The following is a 24,046-nucleotide window of genomic DNA, read 5'->3' on the forward strand; positions in this document are numbered from 1 at the left end:
TAAAATGACGCGCAGAACGTGTTCGCCATAATGATAATAAACCGCCAACACAAAGCTGCAATCAAGCAAATTAAGCTGAGGCTGTGAGTCAGTGATCGATGCATTGATAAGCAGTTATCGGCTATTTAAGTCTGGACTAATACAAGTGGATGCGAGTCGTTGTGAAATTGAGAAAAACGAGCAAGAACTGAGCGGAACAACAAGGTAAAGTTAGCATGCTAGCTAACTATCCAGGTTCACCTGTAGGTTCACGTCTAGCTTCTTCCTTAGTGCTGTGTTACATGTGCAGGAAGGTGTTGTCGTAATCTAAAATGACAGGTTTTGCATTTCTGGACAGTTCGTCCTTACTGCAAGCTGTAGTACTGGAAGAGAAGAGTGGCTACTTTAGTGTGCTAAGTACATTAGCTTCCTTGTTTAACAGCTAGCCAAACATCGCAACAGGCAGTAGATGTGAGTTTGCTGCTGTCTGTTTCAGTTAAGGTGAAGTGCGTGTAGGAAAACAAGGAAAGCATTTGAGTTTAAATGTGTTTCAAAAAGAACAGAAAATATTTTTTGCAAACACTGACTTAAACAGAAATTTGACAGTTGCGGCAGTCCCTGGAGGACTGCTGCAGCTGCACGCTCAGCTGTGAAAAAGCAACGGAGCGAGTCAGCGTGCTTTGTTCTCCCGACTGGAGCCAAACAACCTTCAGACTAAGCCAACCGAAGTTCTCGCATGCTCCCCTTTAATAATGCCGTGGTGTTGTTTTTATTTTTAAACGATTATTAGCTACGGATAGTGGCAGCACACGAGTGTGGGCTAAGCTGTAAAAAGTGCACAAATAAATAAATTCTTTCAGTGATCCTAAATTATTAACTGGGCAGATGAGGTAAATGCCTAATTGCACCAAAACTCTAAGGTCCCCCAACGCAAGTTTGTACCATGTTATTTTGCCTACGTAATCCCTTAAATTGCAATTTTGTTGTACTACTTCTGACCTATAAGTCATTTAAGCAAAACAAAAAACCCTACTAAACAAAGAACCAATTTTAATTTGTGTCTTTAGCCACTTTATTACTGGAAACCTGTTGTCATTTGTTGCATTGTCTTTGGTCAAATTTTTTGATCACCAAAGATAAGTGTGGCAGGCATAAAATAGTATTTATGTACCAAAAAGGAAATGACTGTTAGTGGAAAACTTGTATCTCGTATCCTTAAGAGAGAAAAATTACAACAACAAAAAAGTACAATTGGAGGAGAAAAGAAGTGGGAGGTTTAAAAGTATTTGCATCAAACGAACAATATCTGAAAGTCATTCCTTGAAGAAATGTGGGGGGGATTAAGCAAAGACTTGGATAAACTGGATGGCTCGATGCATCTGCTGTTCGCTGATACTTCAGAAATGGTCTGAGTAGAAAGGTGGCTCTCAAGAAGCTCTGCTTAAGGAAAATGGGAAGACATGGCTGAGATATGCGAAAATACACAAGAACTGGACTGAAAATCAGTGGCAACAGGTCTTATGAATCGAAGGGCATTTTCACAACCATACGTTGTTTTTTTCTGGTCTTGATAAGTTGTAGCTTTCCCTGTGATTTGGTTATCTGATTTGTTTTTTTTTGTTTTTTTTTTTTTGGGGGGGGGGTTCACACAGCAAGCAAACCAAAATGCATCACAACAATCCACATGCGAATTTTCAGGCTGCTCATTGGCCAGATGTGTCTGGGGAGGGGCAACAAAAGTAAAGCAGGAAGAAGGTGTTGTATTCTGGGCTATTGGAGAACATGGAGAATTTGCGTTCATTTCATGGCTAGTTGCTAACCCCCACAGAGCATTGCACAGCTGTAGTATCTTGCTGCATTCAGAAAACAAAGTATACATAACTACGAGAAGTTCTGTAACGCAGACTTACAACTAGAGCTGGGCGATATAAGATTTTTTTCATATCACGATATGTTTTTTTCATTTCAGGCGATAACGATATCTATCACGATATAAGCCAAATAACTATATTTGTAAGATTTAAATGTGCCGTTGCTCACAAGTAAAATGTGAAATAATCAGCAGCTTGTTTTTATTTAAATATTTATTTCCCATAATAAGTTCAACAGGGTAGATGTACTTAAGGAACATGAGACTTTTTTAGATAAATAAAGGCAAATATTGCAAACTACAGAAAAGGCAGCCGCTAAAGCGTTTTAAGTTTCAAAATAGAACAAACAAAACAGACTAAATTGTCAATTCCACTTAGAAACAAAATATTAATTCTAAAAATAAATCTTAGTTTGTTTTACAGAAGAACAGACAAAATTGACTAACGTTTGTCAATATCAAATAAAGTGAGAACTAAAAAAAAATTCTCAATCTCTCCTTGTTGTATAGCTTAGCTTTTCAAACAGTTTTAACAGTTACTTTAGTCTGACAAAAGCCGAATGACGAATTAGCGCTTCCAGTCAGAGACTGAGGCTACGTCCACACGTACACGGGTATTTTTGAAAACTGAGATTTTCCGTTTTCGTTTTAAAAAATAATCCCGTCCACACATAAAGGGGGAAATGAAGGAAAACGCTGCTATGAACATGCCAAAGCAGCAGGTGGAGCTAGATTCCTAACCGTGCAGAAATGTTGGCCAATCAGAAGTCTAGAAGCCTCGGTGGGAAAAAGTAAACAAAGCTGGGGCATAGAAGAGTCGGGGCATAGAAGCAGAACCGAGTCGTATGTGTGGAGGGACAGTAACTGTGTGTGTATGTAAGCATTTAAACACTGCAGAGAGTAGAATTAACAGTAACAGTATTGTAGAAATTCATTTCACCGAAACAATAACGTGGCGCACAGTGTGACGTCAAAAAATGCGCACACCTTTGACGCTGCGTTTTCTCCGTTTTTCTAGTCCACACATAAATGCAAAAACGGAGTTTTTAAAAATCTTCGTTTTCAGTGACCAAAAACGCCGTTTACGTGTGGACGAAAGGTACAAACGCATAGAAAAATCTGCGTTTTCAAAAATACCGGTACGTGTGGACGTAGCGCATGCACCAGTTTATTGTATTTCCAGACTTGCTTTCGGCACAATTTACAGCGCACGCTACTCTGTTTTTTGTCAGACTTGAAATAGCCGAAATACCTTCACACTACGGAACTTCTATGGCTCTTCCGTTCGACAATCTCTCCGGCATTGGAACCATCATCTGTTTTCTCTTCGGTAACCTTCGGTCACGCTCGGTTGATTTCTCTAGTCGGCTCACTCTTTTCCTTAATTACCCGGGCGGTAGGGTGGCTGGCTGCTTCCCAAACAAATACACATGTGCGGCTTGGCACTTGTGCTGTACGTAACAAGTCACGTGACGTAACGCTGCGGCTGTGATTGGTTTGGCTCTGCGCTACGTAATTTGGATTGGCTGTTCTTTTTTTCTTTTTTTCTTTTTTAAGAGGACAAGAGCGGCGAGGTCTAGTTTAATTTTTCTATCGAGAAAAAGTTATATCGCGATACATATCGTTATCGTTCTATCGCCCAGCTCTACTTACAACATACACCTGGTAGTTAGGATCGGATCAGGTTCACACTTTAAACAAACCACTCTAGAGTTCATCTGGAACCGCACTGAGACCTTTTGGAGTAGGTGGTTTTGTTTCGGCCTGCACCCATGTGCAATTACTGCACAAACAAACCAGTGTGAGATCTAAATTGACTAAACACTGCAGGTGGGAAGCACCCTAAATTTGAAATTTAAGGTTCAAATCATCATCAGTATTTATAGAGGAGGTCAGGAGAGGGGTACAACAGTGAGTGTCTACAGTCATCTGTAAAACACGGTGGAGGCTCTGTCATGGTTTGAGACTGCATTTCAGTCAGTGGTGTTGGAGATCAAAATTAATTGTATTATGAAATCAGAAAAACTACTCAGATTATGATCCACTATGCAATGCAATCTGGAAAGCACCTGTGAGGCAGTGGCTTCATTTTTCAGCATAACAATGCAGTAAAAGCATACCTGGATAGTGTTCCTGTGTGTGTTGGTTTTTCTGGTGTTGTTTTGTTTTGTTCTTTCTCCCTATCAGTCATCGGTTGGCTTACACAGAGCCTGGACCTCAATATCACTGAAGCAGTATGTAGCCTTCCTGATCAGTCTTGATAGAGAAGCAAACAAAAGACATCCAGCGTCCAAAGATGAGCTTTGAATGTCTTTAAAGAAGCCTGGAGAATATTCCTGAAGACTTGCAATTAAAGAAATTACAGGAAAGCTTGCATAAGAGAGTTCAGACTGTGCAGAAGAATAAAGAGTCATAAAAATATTGATTTTCAAGCTTATTAGAATTGTTTAAAAAAAAAAAAAAGAGAGAGAGAGCGAGAGAGACGTCCAGCTTTAAATTTATGCCTTGAACTTATATTTTGTTGAAAAGTTGTCATAACTGGTTGGTGCAAAAACTGACTTGTAAAACCTCCAGCCAATGTCATATTATGTTTTCAGAAAAACTGCAAGGCTCTCACCAACAATTGTCATTCTAGGTACATTCAATAGTTTTTTGTGTATATGAAGTTTGTGAAATGGAGAAATATATGCCCTTTATTTTTTCTTTCTTCTGGTGAGCAAAATGAAGTGTATTTATCACTTGTTTGCTTTTGACTGCTGGTGAAACAAAACAAGACATTTTCTATTTCTTGTGACAGAAAATTGTTAAAACTATCAAATATTCAGATTTGAGAAGCTGGTACCACAAAATTTGAGGAAGCTTTGAATTTTAAAAATAACAAGGTGATTAAAAGAAGGTTCTTTCCGTATCTTTTTAAGTCTAAAATTGTGTTTTTTCTGGGCTGTCGGAAAAATGTTAAAACTGACATAAGTAGCATGACACGTGGCTTCTTAAGAGGCTAATCCAGACATGATGTTAAGTGCATTTTTGTGCTGTGCTAACAGGCTGTGCTATGGCATCGGCATCTGCCAGTGTGGACTCCAAGGCAGAGCTGACTTCTCTACTTGAACAATGGGAGAGAGAGCAACAGGGCAACACGCAGGACCTGGTCAACATCCTCACCAAGTAAGCTTTGCATATTGTTTATGTTGGTGGCACCCAGCCTTTGTAATGATCCCAGAGGCCTTTGTTGAAACCACCTGTGATGTCTCAAATTAAATTCTAATTCAAAATACTTCAGATAAGGTTTTAAGTCCTCATTGTGGTATTGAAGAGTCAGTGTGGCAAATTGTGTACATTTGTACTAGCATGCAGAGGCAGAACTGACTGTGTGTAATTTCCCATTACCTCCTGATACTTAATTTAGTCTTCATTCTCAGACTTCTGTTGTTTATCCCACATGTAGCTGCAGTCATTTATTTTTACTTTGAGCTAGCTTTTTACTAGTTCAACAAACCTTATACTTTCACTTTATTCTTAATGTTATCCTTTTTAACTGTTTATTTGTTGCTTTTGGCTAAATGGTTAGACTTTTTTGGTTTTTGGTATCTAGATTTTTGATTCAAGCTCCTTTTTTCACATGAAGTTGTAATTTTCTTAAAAAAAACAACAAAGTTCAAGTGTAGTTGTACTGAATTAGTTTTGAATGATTGACACAAAATAATACTTATTTATTGTATACTGGTACTTTGTGCCACCCTCACTGTTTAAGAGCATCCTCCCTTTAGGCCAGCTTATTTCTTCAGAAGTAAGGATTGCACACACCCAGAGCAGTGTGCATGAGGTCATCATATTGTCAATTGCACTGACATCATACAAATCCCAGAGCAGAAAGAACTCACAGGGAATACTTACATGGTGACCTCTTATTTAAAACTTTGGCCATGTTTAATAGAAATCTCAACCATTGTAACGGATAGAAATGGCAAAGAAAGAGCAGCTGGCCTCACAAAGGACTGTTTTATGCAGTGTAATTAGGATGATTTGAGGGTTAGTTAAAAAGAGTTAAACGTGCTCATGCGCTGTAATTTTCAGAATCTCAGAGCTTGTTGAGAAGGAGACAGAGGAGTACCACAAAGCAGATCCTGACCCTTTTGATGATCGACATCCTGGTATGACAAACACGGCGACCATAGAATTGCAAGTCTACTGCTGATTTTAAGTGTAATTTATGTTTTCACATTTTCCTTTTTGCCATTAGGGAGAGCTGATCCAGAATGCATGTTAGGGCACCTCCTCAAGATCCTGTTCAAGAATGATGACTTTATGAACGCAGTAAGATTATTGGATGGATTTGAGAACGTTACCTTTAAAATAATGGGCATTTTTAGCAGCTCACTCAGAAGATAATTAATCTTTATTTCCCTTTGTAGCTTGTGAACAGCTACGTGATGACCAGCAGAGAATTTTCCCTTAATGCCGCAGCTTGTCGCCTGCTTCAAAACATCATGCCTGGATTGGAGACAGCTGTGGTGTTTCAAGAAAAAGTATGTTACTCCTGACTTCATTATGAGATAACTGTGAGATTTAGTCTTCAAGTTTTCTGGTTGGAAGAAAATGGAAGACACAATATTTCAACTATTGTTATAGCCTGTAACACATTTTTGGAGTTTTGAAGATGTGTGTCTTAATCAGGTGTTTTCAGCGTTTAAAGGTATGTAAATTGACTCCAACAAAAAGATGTGGTTTCCTTTTGATTTTATTGTGTTTATTTGATTTTATTTGATTAAATTCATCAAGTCCCAATTTAAGAAACACCGTGACTGTAGTATATTAAACAAATTAAGCAATAAATAACAGTACAGGCTGCAACTGAAATTAAGATCTCTTTAAACCTCCTTCAGCAGTAACAGCCACCCTCAGATGTTTCCTGTAGCTGCTTGTGGGACTTGTACCACCACACACACAAACAACTGTCGTTGACTGAACAGCGCTCATCAGGCAATATCACTTCCTCTCAGCGTGCTTATTTAAGCCATTCCAAAACAAACCAAAAGCTCTTTCTTCTTTTGAACTGCTCTGTTTATTTGCTTGGCCGCTTTCGATCTATGACTTGTTGCATCATAGATCATCTTGTAAGCATCAGATAACGGACTGCTGCCCTTCCACTTCCCTGTAAACATTTCACAATGCAAATTTGCAACCAGAACCTGAAAAATCAAAGAAGGCCCAAATGGCGATGTCTCTTTCACTATGCTTTGATGTTTTTGAGTTTCAAACATCAGGTAGTTTTTACTTCTGGTCTGTTTGGTCACAAAGTAAGATTCATTTCTTTGAGGCGGTGATACTGACTGACAGAGCACTCCATCACTTTTAAAAACACTGTCTAAAGAAGTCAGTTTTGTTTGTTGTGTCACAGTCCAGTCTACAAGTTAAAATTTAACTGCAGCGCTGTATTATTTGACCCATGAAGATAAATGTCATACTGCTTTTCAAAACACAAGACCTTAAAGCTTTATTTTAAAAAGGGAATCCACATTCACTATGGGGGGGGAAAAAAAAAAGTACAAAACTAGTGACGTCCTTGGTGTGCGGATCCTTGGTCAGGTTAAAAAGTTAAATTACATCTGTACAAATCATGTGAATTTTTTTTTTTTGAAAGTCATGCATTCTTATTTGAGCAAAGAAAAATAAGAGCCACCTTTTGATGAAATTTGGTACTCTGTGTCTGCATGTGCTTCATCACTCCTGTGTTTGCTCTTCTTAGGAGGGCATAGTTGAAAGACTCTTTAAGTGGGCTCAGGAGGCCGAGCAGCCCCTCAGAATCTATGCCACAGGCTTGCTGGCAGGTGCCATGGAGAATCAAGACATTGCAGCAAACTACAGAGAGGAGAACTCTGTTTTGGTCAGTGGAGGTTTCTACTCTCTTATGTATCAGGTTGCATTAACAGGGTAATGGCATGCAATGATGAGACAAGTAAATACAACAGGTGATTTAAAAATGTTTTCCAGCAGTTTGATCAGAACCAGTAGGTGGTGTAAAGCAGCTTGCTTTTTCTTCTTTACTTTTGACAGGTGCCTTTGATGCTGCATCGGTTGCGTGAGCTTCAGAATAAAGATGCTGAGAACAAAAGGGATATCAAGCGGCCCAGCCCCAGGAAGACACTGAGCGAGCCTTTGTTACCTCTGGATGAGGAGACGGTTGACGGAGGCTTTGAAGAGAAGCCATTCACACCTGGGAAAAATGGAGCCGAAAAGGAGGGGACGGGACAGCCGGAAGATGGTGAAATTTCCTTCTCAACTATGGAGCCTGAAAACGAGCTTTCGTTCCGTCTTAACTCCCCTCACAAGACCAGCAGCCGTGCCAACTCGGCTGTGAAAACCATGATGAAACCCATGTCTGCTCCGGGATCTTTGGCAAATCAAGGAATGTCTGATGGCAGCAGTTACCTAAAAAGAAGAGCTGAGAGGGAAAGTGGCAGGACCTCAAAACAGAAGCTAAATTTCTCTTTGCCAGAGCCAGAGAGGAACTTCAGTGAGCTTTCCAACAGCAGCTGGACTGAGATGAGCCCCTGGGTGATTGGTAACAACTATCATCTGTACCCTTTGACCCCAGAGATTGAGCAGAGGTTAATCCTGCAGTATCTCACACCTCTGGGGGAATATCAGGAGGTTGGTCCACTTTTATCAGCCTATAGAGTGCTTAAACTTGCAAAGATCAGCTGAATAATTGATATGGATTGATATTTTTATAATCTGTTAGTTTAAACGACTTCAATGTCCAAATTCAATTAATTTTTTTAATTTAAGGAGTAATATGATAGTGAACATCGGGCATTTTAGACTAGTGTTCTTTGTAGACTGTTGAGGATTATACAAGTTTTAAATAATATTGTTTTAATGCAGCCCTTGTAATATGAGTTTTAATCATTTGTAGTTCATGTGTTTGACTGCGTTTGTGTGTTGGCACATGTTTACCAGCAGATGTCAGTCTTTCATAATTTTTTTTTTTTTAAACTTCTCTTCTGATTATGTTAAAAATGTGTTGTTTTTTAGTTGTTTTTTTTTTTAGGTGTGACCTTATACATTTCAGGTTCATCTAAGAATTTAAAAAAAAAAAAAACCTAGCAGGCAGACCAGGCATTGACAAATTTTTAAAGTACATTCTGTCCCACTCTCTCCTACCTGCAGCTGCTGGCAGTGTTCATGCAGAAGGGAGCTCGGGAGTTGCTGATGCATTACATGGATTTAAAACAGACCAATGATGTGCAGCTCACCTTCGAGGCTCTCAAGGTAAGCAAAGTTTCATGTAGTCGACCTTTCACGGTGCCTGAAGCGCAACAAGGTGCTCAAAAGTCTCCTGTTTTCTTCTCATCCTCACAGTATCTGGCTTCGCTGCTGTTGCACAAGAAGTTTGCTGCAGAGTTTGTTGCTCATGGAGGAGTTCAGAAGTTGCTGGAAATCCCCAGGCCTTCAATGGCAGCTACTGGAGTGTCACTGTGCCTCTACTACCTTGCCTATAACCAGGATGCCATGGAAAGGGTACGGAGAGTCACAGTAATATACAGCAATGGCTATTGTATCCTTATTTTGCTTTAGGTTTATTTTGTGGACTAAGATGAAGTCACTTGTTAAAAATTTGAAATGAGATGACTAACATAATGATACTATGTTAGTGATCTGTAGAAGATGACATAATTCTGTGCCGTCAGTCAAATATAATTTTTTGATTAGAAGCTACACTTAGGTTTAATACTAGTAGCAGTTCATGTTTATGTTCATGTCTTTATCTCTTCTCAAGGTGTGCATGTTGCCTCACTCCATCCTGTCAGATGTAGTTGGCTACACGCTGTGGCTGCTGGAATGTTCACATGCATCTGGCTGTTGCCACGCCACCATGTTCTTCTCCATCTCCTTTTCCTTCCGTGCAGTCTTGGAGCTTTTCGACAGGCAGGACGGCCTCCGACGTCTCGTCAATCTGGTGAGACAAACCAGCAGTCCTCGCTTTAATGTGTAAAAGTAAATGTGTTATTTATAGAAAATAACATAATGTGGGTACAGCATTGACTGCCTTTCTTCAAATGTAGAAGATCCTAATTGTGTACTTTCCTATGCTATGAACTGACTGCTTTCAGATTAGCACACTGGAGATCCTGAATCCCGAAGATCAGGGGGCGCTGCTGAGTGATGATGAGATTTTCTCCAGCAGGCAGACAGCCAAGCACACCTGCATGGCGCTGCGCAGGTACTTTGAGGCCCATTTGGCAATCAAGGTGGAGCAGGTGAAGCAATCCCTTCAGCGCACAGAGGGCGGTGCCCCCATTCACTCACAACCGTACTACAAGGTAAGCAGAAGACTTTTTATCTGTTAAACATTTTGAAGTATTTTATGTTGTATTTAGTAATGCATATGTGTTTTGATGAAGTAATCTGTAGTGATGGTGTCTCATTCTTCAGGCTGTCAGCTATAGCCGTGAGCAGGTTGTGGAAATGATGGAGTTTCTGATCGAGCACGGTCCACCGCGACTCTATTGGGAACCAGCAGAGGTCTTTCACAAGCTGTCATGTGTTCAGCTCCTCCTGCAGCTTATATCCATTGCCTGTGACTGGAGGACCTACTATGGCAGGTATTGACATAGCAGTCATTGTTAAAATGCCTTTCATACATATTTTTTCATACATATTCTAGACAGTAGGTTTTATCAGTGCACTCAAAGTGATGGTTATTGTTCTTTCTTTGTAGGAGTGACACTGTGCGCTATGCCCTTGACATCCTGAGTATCCTCACAGTTGTTCCCAAGACTCAGCTGCTGTTATCCGAGGCTGTTGCTGTGCTTGATGAGGGAGGATCCACAGTTTCCACTGTTGGTAAGTTGTTCCATTTTAGTTGACATTCATCTATCAAAGATCAAATACAATTACATTATTATCTTTTAATATTAAAAAGTCTCATTTTACTTGTATATCAGTGGTATTCACTAAATGGTGACACATTCAAACAGCTTTTTATATGGCCATCTGTTCACAGAGCCATTAGAGAATTTCTTGTACAATAAAATCAAAATTTATTATCACTACCCACTGAATGCAATAACATGGAGCAGCTCTGTTTTTATTTGTTTATTTTGTGGAACCTTTGCCCAGTCCTTTTGAGATATGGCGTAACTCCAGGTATTCCTTTACAAGGTTTTTAATTTCATCTTTTTGTTTTGTTTTGTTCTCTCAGGGATGAGCATAGTTCTGGCAGTCGCGGAAGGAGAGGTATTTGTGAATGATGCAGAAATTCAGAAGTCAGCACTGCAGGTTGTCATCAACTGCGTTTGCGCTCCAGATAAACGCATGTCCAGCATTGGCAAGTTCATTGCAGGAACTCCCCGTCGTCGCCTTCCACAGCAGACCAAAGCAAACGAAAGTGTGCTCACTAAGATGTGGAATGTAGTGCAGTCGAACAATGGCATCAAGGTAGAATTAACACACAGCACACAAAAAAAATGGGTGGTTTTAATGTTAGAAAGATAATATTGGCGCTTTTTTTTTTTTTTTTTTTTTTTTTTTTAAAGCACTAACAAAAATGGCCTTCTGGCAGATCAAAGTATATCTTATATACTGACAGGAGCTGGAGTGGTAAATGAAACCGATTTATTTGATAGCTTTTATAATGGGTAACACTTAAAGGGTGAACTTCTTAAACCCACAACCACCCACATTTATATACTGATGTACTCCACTGACTTACACACTAAGGATCTTCTGAAACCTGTACCAGTGCAGCTGAAACATTACAGACAGAACTACCTAAATATTGTAACATTTGAATTCAAAGACTGCAAGAAAGATGTGGTGTTTTCTTGTAAACTTAGCTTAAGTTTGCAGCTAAATCTATTGAGGTTGTCCAGGATTTGGCATCGTCTCATGTAAATGATGGTGTATAAAATCACAACCTGCATCTGTTTTCTTCCACTTATCCAATTCAGTGTCGCGGGGGAGCTGGAGCCTATCCCAGCTACCATAGGGCAAGATAGCATAGATCAATCCGGGTTACACCCATGGATAGGCTGCCAGCACGATAACCCAAAAATGAGGCGATGTTCAATTTTCACATTTAAACCATAAATGCATCTGTTAGGAGGCTGAGGGGAAGCACTAGCGGCTAGCAGCACATCTTTTTTGTACAAACATATTTTGTCAAAGTCACCTTGACTTCACAGACAGAATTCAAGTTCAGCAAAGCCAGCTGGATGAGGTGTTCCTCAGCAAAGAATAGTGGGACGGTAGTTTTCTCTTTTTAGTAGGATTTCCATTATGTTTCTTCTCCTGGTCTATGGCTGCGCTACAGTGAGGGTATAATGTAAGGAAGAGATATAAAGTTGTAAATGTGATTCCCTTTAAACCTCTTCAGAAGCTTCTTCTCTCTTTGTGCATTTAAGGTATTGAACAATCCTTAAAAGAAAACGAGGAATGATTTCCAGTTTGGGGAAGGATGTAAGGAAGCATAAAATATGACAATAAAAGCACTTTTACTAAAGCACTATGATAACGAGATCAGCTAAAGCACTGAATAACCTACATTAACATTTACAGTTTTAGTCTGCTGCTGCTTATGCCCTCTGCTTAGACACCATTGTTTTATTCTCCTCAGTTCGGAGCTTTCCTGATCAAGACACTTTCGCTTATGCCCTCAGCCCTTGTTTATAACTTACACTTTGTGTTTGTCCTCTAGGTTCTGCTATCCCTGCTGACAGTGAAGATGCCCATTACAGATGCAGATCAGATCCGAGCTCTGGCCTGTAAAGCTCTGGTGGGTCTGTCTCGCTCCAGCTCTGTCAGACAAATCATCAGCAAGCTGCCGTTGTTCAGCAGCGGACACATCCAGCAGCTCATGAAGGAGCCTGTGCTCCAGGACAAACGCAGCGAACATGTCAAGTTCTGCAAGTTTGCTGCAGAGCTGATCGAAAGAATCTCTGGGAAACCGTTGCTGATTGGTACAGATGTGTCTCTGGCATGGTTGCAAAGGGCCAGTGTGGTTGCTCAGTCCAGGATCACCTTCCCTGAAAAAGAGCTGTTGCTGCTTATTAGGAACCATCTTGTGGCCAAAGGCCTGCATGATACTGCCACCACACTCACCAAGGAGGCAGATCTCCCGATGGCATGTTTGTCTCACTCTTCGCATTCTTCTTCTACCTACCCACCTGTTGCCCCTCCCCCTCCTGCCTCTCCTGTTGCTACTCTGCCTCGCACACCTCGGCTGGCCAACGGTGTTGGATCAAGACTTGGAAGCAACCCCTCTCATTCATCCACTCCAGGATCCAGCCACCCTCAGACACGTCCATCAACTTCACAGCCCAGTGGAATGCCTGCTGCTGCTTCTTCTGCTTTCCCATCAACATCTGTCCCTCACTGTAACAGTGGCTCACCACTGATTGGGCGAATTGTTTTCTCACGTGAGCGGCAAACAGGGTGCAGTACAGTAAGTTGTAAAAGACCTCGGGTGCTGCGGCAGAAGTCTGACCATGGGGCCTTCAGCCAGAGCCCAGCTATGAAGAAACAGTTTGACAGGCATCTGCCGTCTCCTCCTGCATTAGACAGCATTATTACAGAGTACCTGAGGGAACAGCATGCACGCTGTAAAAACCCTGTCGCAACCTGTCCACCGTTTTCCCTCTTCACCCCCCATCAGTGCCCTGAGCCCAAACAGAGACGCCAAGCACCCACCAACTTCACATCCCGACACACGCGGAGAGTCGTATATCCAAAATATGGAGGTGTAGATGGAGGATGCTTTGACAGGCATCTTATTTTTAGCAGGTAAATATCTTTGTTTCATTTTCTGTTTCTGAGGCTCAAGTGCGAGTTAATCGGTCAGCCCCCTCACAACCACTGATGTAATTCCTCATATTTTCTTTGTCCAGGTTCCGTCCCATCTCTGTGTTCAGGGAGGCAGACGAGGATGAAAGTGGATTCATGTGTTGTGCCTTTTCAGCCCGTGAGCGTTTCCTGATGCTCGGAACGTGTACGGGGCAGCTCAAACTCTACAATGTGTTTACAGGCCAGGAGGAAGCCAGCTACAGCTGTCACAGTTCAGCTATCACTCACCTGGAGCCATCACGGGTTAGTAGAGAGAACCACAAGTAAATAAATTAAAAAATATATATATATACAATTTAAAATCCACACTGATCATCATATTATGATTAAATTGCGTGCTATTTATTATGGGCTTGAAACATGTGTCATGTTATTATGTTTAACCTACTAGGACCTGGCGTCCACATATGTGGACATCACATTTTGGGTTTTCTAGACTAAAATAGTAAATTTTGCTCTACAAGCGCCTGATATCCACTTACGACAGGGGTGGGCAACTCTAGGCCTCGAGGGCCGGTGTCCTGCAGGTTTTAGATGTGTCCTTGATCCAACACAGCTGATTCAAATGGCTAAATTACCTCCTCAACATGTCTTGTAGTTTTCCAGAAGCCTGGTAATGAACTAATAATTTAATTCAGGTGTGTTGACCCAGGGTGAGATCTAAAACCTGCAGGACACCGGCCCTCGAGGCCTGGAGTTGCCCACCCCTGACTTACGTTATACTGCCACTGTTCTATCAAAATTTAAAGGGAATGTCCTCATATGTGGATCGTATTTTTCTCAGAATCAAAATTAGGTTAAAAAAAAAAATAAAGATGTTCGTGCAAAACACAATGTTTAGGTTTCTTTAAAAAAAAGTCAGCAGGAGGCTTGTTTGTATGATGTGTCCTCCAGCTGTTATTGTGACTGCAACACGGAGGACAGAGCAAAGAAAGAAACTGCTGAGGGATTGCAGCCATGCGTCAGCATCTTACAATCCACATGCATCATACTCGTGTTGTACCCAAGGTTGATTAGATCTGTGTCAGACAGTGTGCCTTGCAGTAAACTTACAAAATCTCAGCGTGTAGATGCCTTAAACAAGAGTGATGACAAATCTTCAAAACCTCTACCACTCATACAGTGAGACTAAATGTTTAAAGAAGACATCCTGTCAAGTGTTGAAAGTAAACGCATTTGCATTTTCAAGTATTATGTATTTAAAAAAAAAAAAAAAAAAAAAAATTTTTAGAAAGGAGAATGGGATGCAGTTATAATTTTTTTTACATCAAGGCTGTTGAAAATTGCTTTTTCTAGAACTGTATTGTTTGAAAACGTGTCTGAAAGAGGATCTCGTCGTGTCTTTTTAGGATGGTTCTCTGCTCTTAACGTCGGCCTCTTGGAGTTACCCGCTGTCTGCACTGTGGGGCATGAAATCTGTGTTCATCATGAAGTAAGCAATGCATTCACAAAACTCTGAAGTCATATTTACCCAGCTACTTTGAAGTGCACATAAAACACATTCCATTAAGTAAAATGCATAATTGAAATATTTGGAGTATGAAATTATTAGAAACTGCTGCCACGTGACTTCTGATTAAGTCTGTCGAGATCTTACTGCCTCTATGTATGTGGTGATCTTTGCCCAGTGGTATAGCAGCTTTAATCTGTCAAAGGAGCCGCCAAAGGGAGTGTGATTTAACTATGCACAATAATGGCCTCTGGGCTGTAGTCTTTCTGGAAAACAAGCATGTGGCTTTATTCATCCGAATAGTTTAACCAATGCAATATTAACCCCGAGATTCTCAACAGTATGAGACTAAAGTGCTCTGCTGACTTTGTTTTTTGCTTAAATGTTAATCATGCTCTCTATTTCTTTAGGCATTCGTTTCTGGGCGACCATTATGTGGAGTTCAGCAAGCTTTCACAAGATCATGTCATCGGGACAAAAGAGCACGTAGCACGTGTACGTATGTTTTCCATAATGCATAAAAACAAAGCATCCAGCAAGAGGGTAAATGTTCATTCTCATTACTTCTCTTCACCAGATATATGATATCCAGACTGGTCAGGTTACTCTAACTCTAAACAACCCAGACCTGGCTAACAACTACAAGAGAAACTGCGCCACCTTCAACCCAACGGACGACCTGGTGCTGAATGACGGTGTGCTGTGGGATGTGCGCACGGCTCAGGCCATCCACAAGTTTGACAAGTTCAACATGAACATCAGTGGAGTGTTTCATCCAAACGGCCTTGAAGTCATCATCAACACAGAAATTGTATCCTTTCATTGTTGGGTTGGCACAACTGCAGTTTTAAAACTTTTACAGTAAATTTGTCATTTTGATCTTTAGACCATTTTATACCTCTCACTATTGTTCTCCAACAGTGAGGGGAATGTTTTTAAGGATGAGGATATTTAAATATTTATTTGGTAAAATTCTTGTTTTGATGAGTTTGATGGAAAACCAAAAATGCTACCCTTTCTTAATGAACTATTTCAATGGAGAGATAAAGTGAATGCATAATTACAGGTCAAGGAATAGTTGTCAGCAGTGGACTTTCACTGTAAATATAATTACTGTGACTGCTATTGGGAATCGTTTCACTGAGCATAAAATATTTATTCCATTAGGGTTAGGGTTGTCTTGGGAATGGTTATTTATTGTTCTTGTTTCTATACAATTGAGTGTATCGTGGTCTTTAACTGAGACTTTTAGTGGGATCTGCGCACTTTCCACCTCCTCCACACGGTTCCTGCTCTGGACCAGTGCAGAATAGTCTTCAACAACAGCGGCACTGTCATCTATGGAGGTAAATGCAGAATTCACTGCGTGATGGGTAATGTAGCACATTTGGCATCAAGCCTGCAACTCACTTCACAGTCAGTACAAGTGTGTGAAATGTGTGTTTAGGTAGAAGGTTGGTAAGTGTGAGGTAAAGTGAGCACGTGTGTATTTGGTGAAAGGTGTGAATAGAGCCTGCAGCGGTAGAGTGAGTGAGAGTGTGTGTGTGTGTGTGTGTGTGTGTGTGTGTGTGTGTGCGCGTGCATGCTCACGCGCAAACTACTTGATACCACAAAGTCAGTCAGAGCCATATGGACTGAAAGCTCAGTGTTGGACTGGCAACAGAAAGAACCAGCTGGTTCATGCCACCTCACAGGAAGAGCCATGGGCGTGCAGTACTGGCTTTGTCTGTACAGCGAGCGTTTCAACCACTGAGGAGCCAGAACCAAAGCTAACCAGCTTGCTGGGTTCCTTTTATTTACTCTCCATCTCTCCCTGTGGCTTTTGTTTTTTGTAGCAATGCTGCAAGCTGATGATGAAGACGACATGATGGAAATGCAGATGAAAAGTCCATTTGGTTCATCATTCAGGACTTTCAATGCCACAGACTATAAACCCATTGGTGAGGGTTCCTACATTTAACTAGCTCAAATTTCAAATTGAGCCTTATAGTTTTATTCATTTAATAATAATCACTGTCACTTTTTATATTCTATATTTTATATTCTGTATTGATGAACGTATATATTTTTAAACCCACTGTAATACTTTCGTTAAACATGTTTTTCCTCCCCCCCCCCCTCTTCTCAGCCACTATTGATGTAAAGAGGAATATATTTGACCTTTGCACAGATACAAAAGACTGCTACCTAGCCGTGATTGAGGTAAATTCCTTTTCATTACATTTTTAATAATGATTGCGACCATTTTTCCAAAAATACATGAAAATGCTGTTTTGTCCCCCCCCTCCCATAGAACCAAGACTCAGTCAACACTGACACAGTGTGCAGACTGTATGAAGTTGGTCGGCAGAGACTGGCAGAGGAAGAGGAGGAAGACGAGGAGGATCAGGTACTATTTATTTTTTGTTGTTTGTTTTGCTTTGGATGCAACCTCTTTGGTTCCATTACGCAACACTAAAATTTCTAACAACTGACCTTCTCTGTTTGTGTTGCAGGAGGATGACGATCAAGAGGAAGATGATGACGACGATGAGGATTCGGACGACGATGTTGACACGGATCCCCTCATCGCCGAGCTGGAGAATGAAAACGGCGGAGAGGATGAAGATGACGAAGAGGAAGATGACGGTAACGATGAATTCTCTCCTTCCGATGAAGAAGTAGCGCGTCTCCTCGAAGAGGATGTTGATGCTGCAGATGATGACGACGATGATGACGATGATGATGAGGATGACGACGATAATGACGAGGATGACTCTGATAATGATGATGTCGATCTGGATGGCGATAATGGTGAGCAGAGGGTCTACAGTTTACCTTATTCTTCAGGCTATAGCAATTTTCTTCATTTCATTGACTCCAAACCTGTCTGCTTATAGAAACAGGAAAAAACACGTCCAGCTATAGCAGCATGAAGTTTGTTTTGTTTTGTTTTTTCATTTGAATAGTAACATTTCAGTTGCTCCAGTCAACATGAATGGAGAAAATATTTGTGATGCCAGTACATTTTTCTTTTTCTTTTAACTACAGTGTATTTTAAATTGATTAAGTCTATAAACAGGAGGGACATCTGTTGGTGTGCCAAACTACCTGCTGCCACTATGTTCTGAAACTTGGCCACCTATCAAAGACTGGGTTATATTGGGGGAGTGGTAGTTTGTACAGCCTATTTTCTGAGCTGTTGGTCAGCAGGGGTGTTGTTTGTTTTTTCCTCCTGAAGAGTGAAGGTGACAGTCATAGACAGAACATGGACACTTTATTAGGTACACTTTGCTCGTACTGCCTTAGTTCTTCATGACATAATTTCAGGAATGGACTGGAAACATTCTGGTCCGTGTGGACACATCATCATGCAGTTGCATTTGTCGACTGCAAACTGTATCAGGGAGGCACTAATTTGGCGTGAGACCTTGTGGATGCAGAGGCTATTTGAGTACAATGCATTCATTGTCATGTTCAAGAATCGAGTTAAGATGATTTTAGTTTTGAGACATGGCGTGTTATCATGCTGGAAGCAGGCATCATAAGATGGGTACACTGTCCCCAAGATAGAGGACCAAGATAGAGGCAGCAGATGGCTGCCCTTCCTTGAGCTGGAGGTTTCTTCCTGATTTTAAAAAGGAATTTTACCTTCCCATGGTCCCCAAGTGCTTGCTCATATAGTGTTGTCTGATTGTTGACGATTTCTGTGTTATTGTTGGGCCTTTACTTAACACTATAAAGCACCTTGAGTCAACTGTTTTGTCATTTGGTGCTCGTGAGGAAAAATACTGAGGTAGGCTGTGAAGTTTAAGACTCTGTACTAAAGGGCCCAAGAAAATATCCTCCATACAGTTACACCACTGAAGTCAGGATGGATATTATCCATGTTTTCATGTTGTTTAGCTCACATTCTGACTCTACTATCTGAGCACACAGTAGTCCTCTGACCTTTGGCACCAACATGGCATTTTCACCCAGATTTTTAGGGTTAACTGCAGCTGAATATTTTTCCTCTTTGTGAGGAAAATGCCAGTAAAATACAATTTCTGAAATATATTTACAATAAGTCACTCATGCCACAACTATGCTACATTCAAAGTCCATTAAAATCACCTTTTTGCCTCATTCTGATGCTCAGTTTGAAATTTGGCAACTTTGGCACATTGTCAAGTTATCTTGACAATGTGTCTAAATGAACTCTATTGCTGCCATTTGATTTAGACATTTAATTTGCAGTTGAGTAGGTGTATGTAACAAATTGGCCTTTAAGTGTATTAAACACTAGAAAGTGTAATATGAGAAAGCACATAAATTATGCTTGTCCATTAATCAGCACACCTGCCTGTGAGTACAATCACATGATCAGCATTATATTGATTAGTTTCACATGCACATTTTTGTAATTATAACATTAACAAACTAAATGTGTGCCTTTGTATAAACAACTGGGTTAGATAGTAGGGGTGGGGGAAAAATCGATACTGTGTAGTATCGTGATATTTTGTTTGCTAATAATGTATCGATACAGGGACAGCAGAAATCGATATTTTGTTACAAAAAAAGTTTTTGTGGAATGGAACATGCTCTGACTTGAGAGCACGTTGATCCTTTTTCTGAGCAAGAATCCTGACATTCCTTCACTGTCCAAATGGGTTTAACTTTTTTTTTTTGGCAGCAATAAACATGACAGTTTACTTATTTTAATTTAAGACATGTTTTATTTTAATTAAGTTTAAAACTTTTTTATTTAATGTAAAATTATATTTTGTTTTAATTTACTTTCAAATTCTTCTGTTGCTGAAGGGGCTGCATAGTTTTCATAAATTTCATAGTTCAGAATAGCTATAATTGTACCAGATGGTTGCATTCAGTTAAGCTGGACTAGACTGTAATACAAACCGTTCAGTTTGTCAACAATAAAACTGACTGAAATGAGAGACTGAGTGTGAGACTTTGATATTAGATAAAATAAATATTGATAAAGTTTACCTTTATGTACAGAATCTGAATATCGCAAAATATTTTTAAAAATTGCAATAATATCGTATCGTGGGATGTATGGTGATTCCCACCTCTATTAGATGAGAATTATTGGAATGTAACCTAGAAGCATCTTTTAATAAATACAGCTCTGATGTCATGTAAATGATGCAGCACAACTGTTTGGTCAAATTTCTGTTTTCATGCCTGTCTGGTCATCCCCCCCCCCCCCCCCCCCCAGTGGAATTTAAAAAAAAAAAAAAAAATGCTGTCTTGGTTTATTCCAGACGTTGAGACGCACAGAAGAAAAATCAGAGTGGACTTAAAGCTCCTTAACATTATTCCAAAGCTGCTTTGTTTTTGCCGTTTTAGCAGTTTCATCCTTCACCCAATGACCTATTCAGCACAAAATCTCACTTTCCCCATTTCTAAATCTGTATTTGTCTATCACACAAACAGACAGCTCTGACAACTCTGACCTTGAGGATGACATCATCTTGTCCCTGAACGAATGAGAAGCCATCTGCATCGGGAATAAAGGAAGCCGATGACCCGTCCACTTCTGCCCCGTGGACGATTGGTGCATAACGTGGGTCAAACTTGGAGCCCGGCCTGTTTGAAATGGCAGGTGTCTGCACACTTTGATGAGACTGAGGAGGAACGAGCTCACAGAGATCGAGCGGGAAAATCCATGCGCACAACTTGGCTTAACGTTGGGCATAAATGATTGTATATGATATAGTTTATTTAAAAAAGGCTTGTAAAATTTAAAAAAAATGGCTGGTGTGAAAATAGGTTAAAAGAAAAGTTTTATATTTTATCACAATGGTTCTTTAAATGAGCCTCTTCATTTGATATTGACTGATTTTCTAAGCCTGTTTGGTCACAGATTAGTCTTTGTAGGAGATGCAGCTTACTTTGCAAGGCTCTGGGTCTGCATTTGTGTAGCTAAGGATACAACGCTCTCTCAAGCTTGTACTTAGCCACGCTGCCTAGAGTAATCACCAAAAGTACTGGAGTATTGAATTTGGCAGCTATTCTGATGCACAAACATGTTGCCACTGGTTCAGAAAGCATTCAAGTACCGCTTCAGGATTTACTTTCACCATACAAACTACACACAGCAGTGCTATTAGTGAATGTTGCCTCTTGATTTCAATATGTAAATAGAGAAAATTAAATCAGCTTGGTGCTCTAACTAGTGTGGACACTGTACACCTGCTTGCTGTCAGCATGACAGACATTAAAGAGGCCTCTACAGCTTTCCACCATTACACCCCTTCACCGGGTCAACACAAGGATTTGGATTCAGTGGGTGCTTCTTAAGATTACAGGGTTTTGTTTTGTTTCATGCTGGTGGTAACATCACAGGTCCAATCATTCATTATCAGTAAATTGCATTTATTGCAGTGACTTTGGCTCATTAAAGGATGGACATCTGGCTAATTCCTGGAACATTCAGCAAAAAATATTTCAAATTTGTGTTTTCTCTGAGAGAAAGACAGGATCTATGACTGTCAGCCTTGTGAAAACTGATGCCAAGCACATGCACACTTTCAGTGCAGTGCAGACATTTCATGATTTTTGTTTTTTGCCTTGTAATTATTAATTTTTACCTGTTTTCGTTTCCAAAAGGAAACTTGTACGTTGAGTTTCTTGACAGTTTATGTACAACTTGTATGTATCTAAAGTATTTTACTAGAAATAAAGAAAGAAATGAGGGGAAAAAAATTATATCTTTAATAAAATAAAGATTTTTCTTAGATCAGAGGCATCAAACATAAAGCCTGGGGACAGAATTGGCCCGCCGAAGACCCCAATTGGCTCGTTGGACGACTTTGGAAAGGAGGACATAAATTCCGGACTTTTAATTGTATTTTCAGTGTTATAGCTTTTGCTGCCCAATGGCCATTCATACTAAACCAATGTAATTAAATGATAGTCCTGTCATTTTACAAATTGACTTCTTACAGTTTAAGCCCAATGAGTCGTGCTAATAGATTTCTCTAATTTACAGCATTTCTTTATCATGTAGAAAAACAGATTTGTTATTGAAATTGTGCTTTTTTTTTTATATTAAAGTATCTCATTGATTAAGTGTGTAGTTACATTTCTGCACACTGAGAAAAATGGGAGTTTCACTGATCTGGGCCACATAAGATTGAAGTGGGCTGTATGTGGCCCACGATGTAAAATGACTTTGACATCCCCGTCTTGGATAATGGCTGTCCGGCATAGCAAAGGCATCTTAAACACTGTGAACTTTTACAGTAAGGTAGAAATTTAATTGTTCTTCAAACAAGGAGCCAACAAAGGAAAACTTTGAGCAAATCTTTTAAGAAGAGAGTTTTTACTTTTTATACTTTTACTGTGAAGCAACTGGCTTGCAATTTCAAGATTTAAAAAAGGTGTTTCAAGATGAGAAAACCACTGTGCCATTAATCATGTGTACTATATTATGGATATATCCTGTGCTGTGCCTAATAGCAACAAAGGCACTACATGCTACTACTATTGTAGAATTGTTACTTCTTAATACCACATGAGTAAATACTGACAATTACTTTGCATTGTGTAAACAGAATGAATTTAGACATTAGATCAGTGTAATTCTTTCTATAGGGTTGGTGTGATGGAAGGGGATGCTAAAGATGGAGTGAGATTGCCGTGGAGACTAGTGATGTGCGGATCGATACTGAAATATCGATTTCTCCGATACCAGTCATTTATGTTCTAGAATCGATTCTCGCATTAAAATATCGATATTTTAGTAATTTAGGGTAAATTTGTAGTTTATCATTAACAGGAACACAGTGGAAATAACCTATATCCTTCAGATTGTCTACAATTGGAAGGAACTACTTCCTCTTCCACCTTTCATAGTCATGTGCGAAATATGGCTGTATAAATGTGTCGCAGCCCCTTGGCGTGCACACTCACAACAATGGCTGATCGTAAATGGAGTTATGTGCGGACGTGTTTTACATCCACAAACAGCCGAGACGTGGTTTGCGATACATGAATATCCTGAGTATTACTGGATCGGAAAGGAAATCAGTGGTATCGCACATCACTAGTGGAGACCCCTAAGGTTAGCAAATGAAAGAAGTACATGAAGAATATGACCACCTGAATTGTTTTTGGGCTTGTTTACATCTATGACTGACCTAATGTTGCCATTTTATTTCAGGTTCCTCTGTTGAACTCTGTTCTTTTGCAGAATAGGTCTTGCTCTCAATGAGAAGATCATATAAAGATTACAAGAACAATTTAATGATTAAATACTTCCACATTAAAGTTAAACTGGACATATCTATTATACCGATTTCCATTTCCAGCTCTATACTTTACTAGAGAAGTTTATCTCCACTTCTTTAAAGCCAGCTCCTTTCTAATTGGTTGCTCTTCACAAACAAAAGGTTTGAAGAATAAGCGGTTCAGCCTACTGTGCTCACCACCAAATATTTGCGCCTCAGGTTACCATGTTAGGAACAGCCACTCTGACTTCATATAGACCAAGAGTAGAAAAGAAACCGAAAAACTCAGCGTTTAAGGCAGTCTGAAGCGTGAGTTTATTTTCACATATGCTGACCTCAATATTAAAAACTTTGGCCAAGTTTAATATGAGCATCAACTTTTAGAACAGTTGGACGACCCCTAGGTGATCACAGTACTGAGTCTGTCTGTTCTGTATTGTGCTGTGCTTTGTCTTGCAGGAGCTAATGGGAGGGTAATTAGCCTTATGAGCTACACCTGGGCCCAGTGAGTTTGGCAGTAGAAGTTCCCTCCTCCCCGCAGTCACACTCTGACTCTGACCAGCTCAGCTGCACCACGATCTTAGGGCTCTTTTTTCTTTTCACTGCCTCTCATTTATACATATGTTACACTAACTTGCTTATTTAATTTACTGATCTTTTTTCTTAGTACATTTGTTTTTCCTG

The 24,046-nt window shown here is 40.1% G+C and overlaps 1 protein-coding gene across 1 annotated transcript; it reads left to right on the forward strand.

Moving 5' to 3' along the window:
- The first annotated feature begins 16 nt into the window (after positions 1-16).
- On the forward strand, positions 17-20,942 carry dcaf1 (ddb1 and cul4 associated factor 1). The gene is made up of 25 exons (XM_085344503.1): positions 17-204; positions 4,894-5,014; positions 5,924-6,000; positions 6,090-6,163; positions 6,262-6,375; positions 7,596-7,733; positions 7,904-8,500; positions 9,020-9,121; positions 9,212-9,370; positions 9,630-9,809; positions 9,964-10,173; positions 10,286-10,455; positions 10,572-10,696; positions 11,055-11,290; positions 12,549-13,633; positions 13,738-13,936; positions 15,043-15,125; positions 15,554-15,638; positions 15,721-15,954; positions 16,396-16,489; positions 16,979-17,083; positions 17,272-17,345; positions 17,437-17,532; positions 17,639-17,936; positions 20,565-20,942. The coding sequence occupies exons 2-25, from the start codon at positions 4,902-4,904 to the stop codon at positions 20,618-20,620; spliced, it is 4,704 nt and encodes a 1,567-aa protein (XP_085200629.1). The 5' UTR covers positions 17-204; positions 4,894-4,901; the 3' UTR covers positions 20,621-20,942.
- The last annotated feature ends 3,104 nt before the right edge of the window (positions 20,943-24,046 follow it).

Source organism: Diplotaxodon limnothrissa, linkage group LG20 (genome assembly GCF_057381915.1).
Source record: "Diplotaxodon limnothrissa isolate DT_005_m linkage group LG20, D_limnothrissa_male_GT1.1, whole genome shotgun sequence".
NCBI lineage: Eukaryota > Metazoa > Chordata > Actinopteri > Cichliformes > Cichlidae > Diplotaxodon > Diplotaxodon limnothrissa.